The sequence below is a fragment of the Notothenia coriiceps genome, unplaced genomic scaffold, assembly GCF_000735185.1.
Source record: "Notothenia coriiceps isolate Sejong01 unplaced genomic scaffold, NC01 NC01_scaffold00000495, whole genome shotgun sequence".
Lineage (NCBI taxonomy): Eukaryota > Metazoa > Chordata > Actinopteri > Perciformes > Nototheniidae > Notothenia > Notothenia coriiceps.
The window spans coordinates 281,643-283,041 of NW_011333196.1; the positions used below are offsets into that span (position 1 = coordinate 281,643).

Genomic DNA, 1,399 nt, shown 5'->3' on the forward strand with positions numbered 1-1,399 from the left:
AACTCCATGTCACACACATCACATGATATTTCTCCCTCTGATGGAACCTCCTCACAGAGTTACAGTCCTTTGAAGGCGTCTCCTCTCCTCCTCCTCCTCCTCCTCCTCCTCCTCGGAGGCATGTCAGGACAGCAGTCTCACCTGATTAAGGGTGTAAGCTCCGTGGAAGATGATGGGTGGCAGGAACAGATTGAAAAGGAACTCGGGATCAAAGGTCTCCTGTAAAACACAGATCAGTTGTGTTGGTGAGTGGCAGCGCTCCGTGGGGAGGTGAGGTCTCCGCTTAGCGAATGTGACAGACTGACAGACAGATATTACGCAACCGTGGTTCACTTCAGCGCCTCTGTTTTGGCAGCTCTTTTTTCCCTTTGGATCCCCAATGTCACAATAGTCTCTGGGTACCGTGACAACCTTATCCGTCCTCTCTTTGCAGGAAAAACAATATTCCACATTGGTAGTAGTAAAAAACAAAGTGTGACAATGCAGGCTTTTTTTACCCACCCACGAACGAAGAGTTAGCAACCAATGTGTGTATACAAATAATCTCCTTTAAGCTTAAAGTCTAATTTACCTATAATATAATTACTATCTACTGCAATGGGGAGAAAAGCGTATTAAAAAGTAAGTGAGAAGTCGACCTGTTAACATAGAGGGAAGAACAACAGAACAAAGAAGGAGAAGAAGACCCTTTATCACCAAGGGATATTATATACACACAGTAGGGCTGCTCGATTATGGCAAAAATCATAATCCCGATTATTTGGGTCAATAATTGTAATTGCGATTATTAAATGCGATTATTCATTGACTTTGAAAACATCCATTTATTGGAGAATTATTTTTTTAACAGTATGTTTTTAACAGTTGATTACCCTGAACTTAAAGTATAATTCAACTGAAAAAAAAAAAATTCATATTAATAATAAAAAAAATATCGTTTTATTTCGATTACGTTGTTTTCGTAATCGTTGCAAGCCATAATCGTAATCGCGATTAAAATACGATTAATTGAGCAGCCCTAACACACACACACACACACACACACACTGAAAAGGTAAGAGTAAATGACTCTTCCCACCAAAACTGCCTGTTACCAGCAGGTCATTAAATGGAGTTGAAAGAATAACTCGTAGCACAATCTGGAAACCATGTTAAAAAAGAAGCTAGAATTTATAACTAATTTTCTCCGTTTCTAAATCTTTTCCCTTTTCCGGCATATTAATAACTTTTCTGTGGCGGAACTATGAAACAGTATATATCTTTTGGGGTTTGGAAAACTTCCCTAAACCCGCTGCCCCTTACGGCAGCCTGAGCTCATGAAGTCCGCAGGCCCAGACACCAACAGTAAGCCTTCTTTTGTGGCGACCAATCCTGACGCTCACATCTCGTCGCTGCTCCT

At 40.7% G+C, this 1,399-nt stretch overlaps 1 protein-coding gene across 1 annotated transcript in view; it reads right to left on the minus strand.

Moving 5' to 3' along the window:
* The window catches only part of LOC104954854 (sodium/hydrogen exchanger 9-like), a 7,047-nt gene that overhangs the window by 1,073 nt on the left and 4,575 nt on the right, over nt 1-1,399 (minus strand). The window contains exon 3 of the mRNA XM_010782049.1: nt 142-219. Within this exon, the coding sequence (XP_010780351.1) occupies nt 142-219 (78 nt within the window). The remainder of the gene's footprint in view (nt 1-141; nt 220-1,399) is intronic.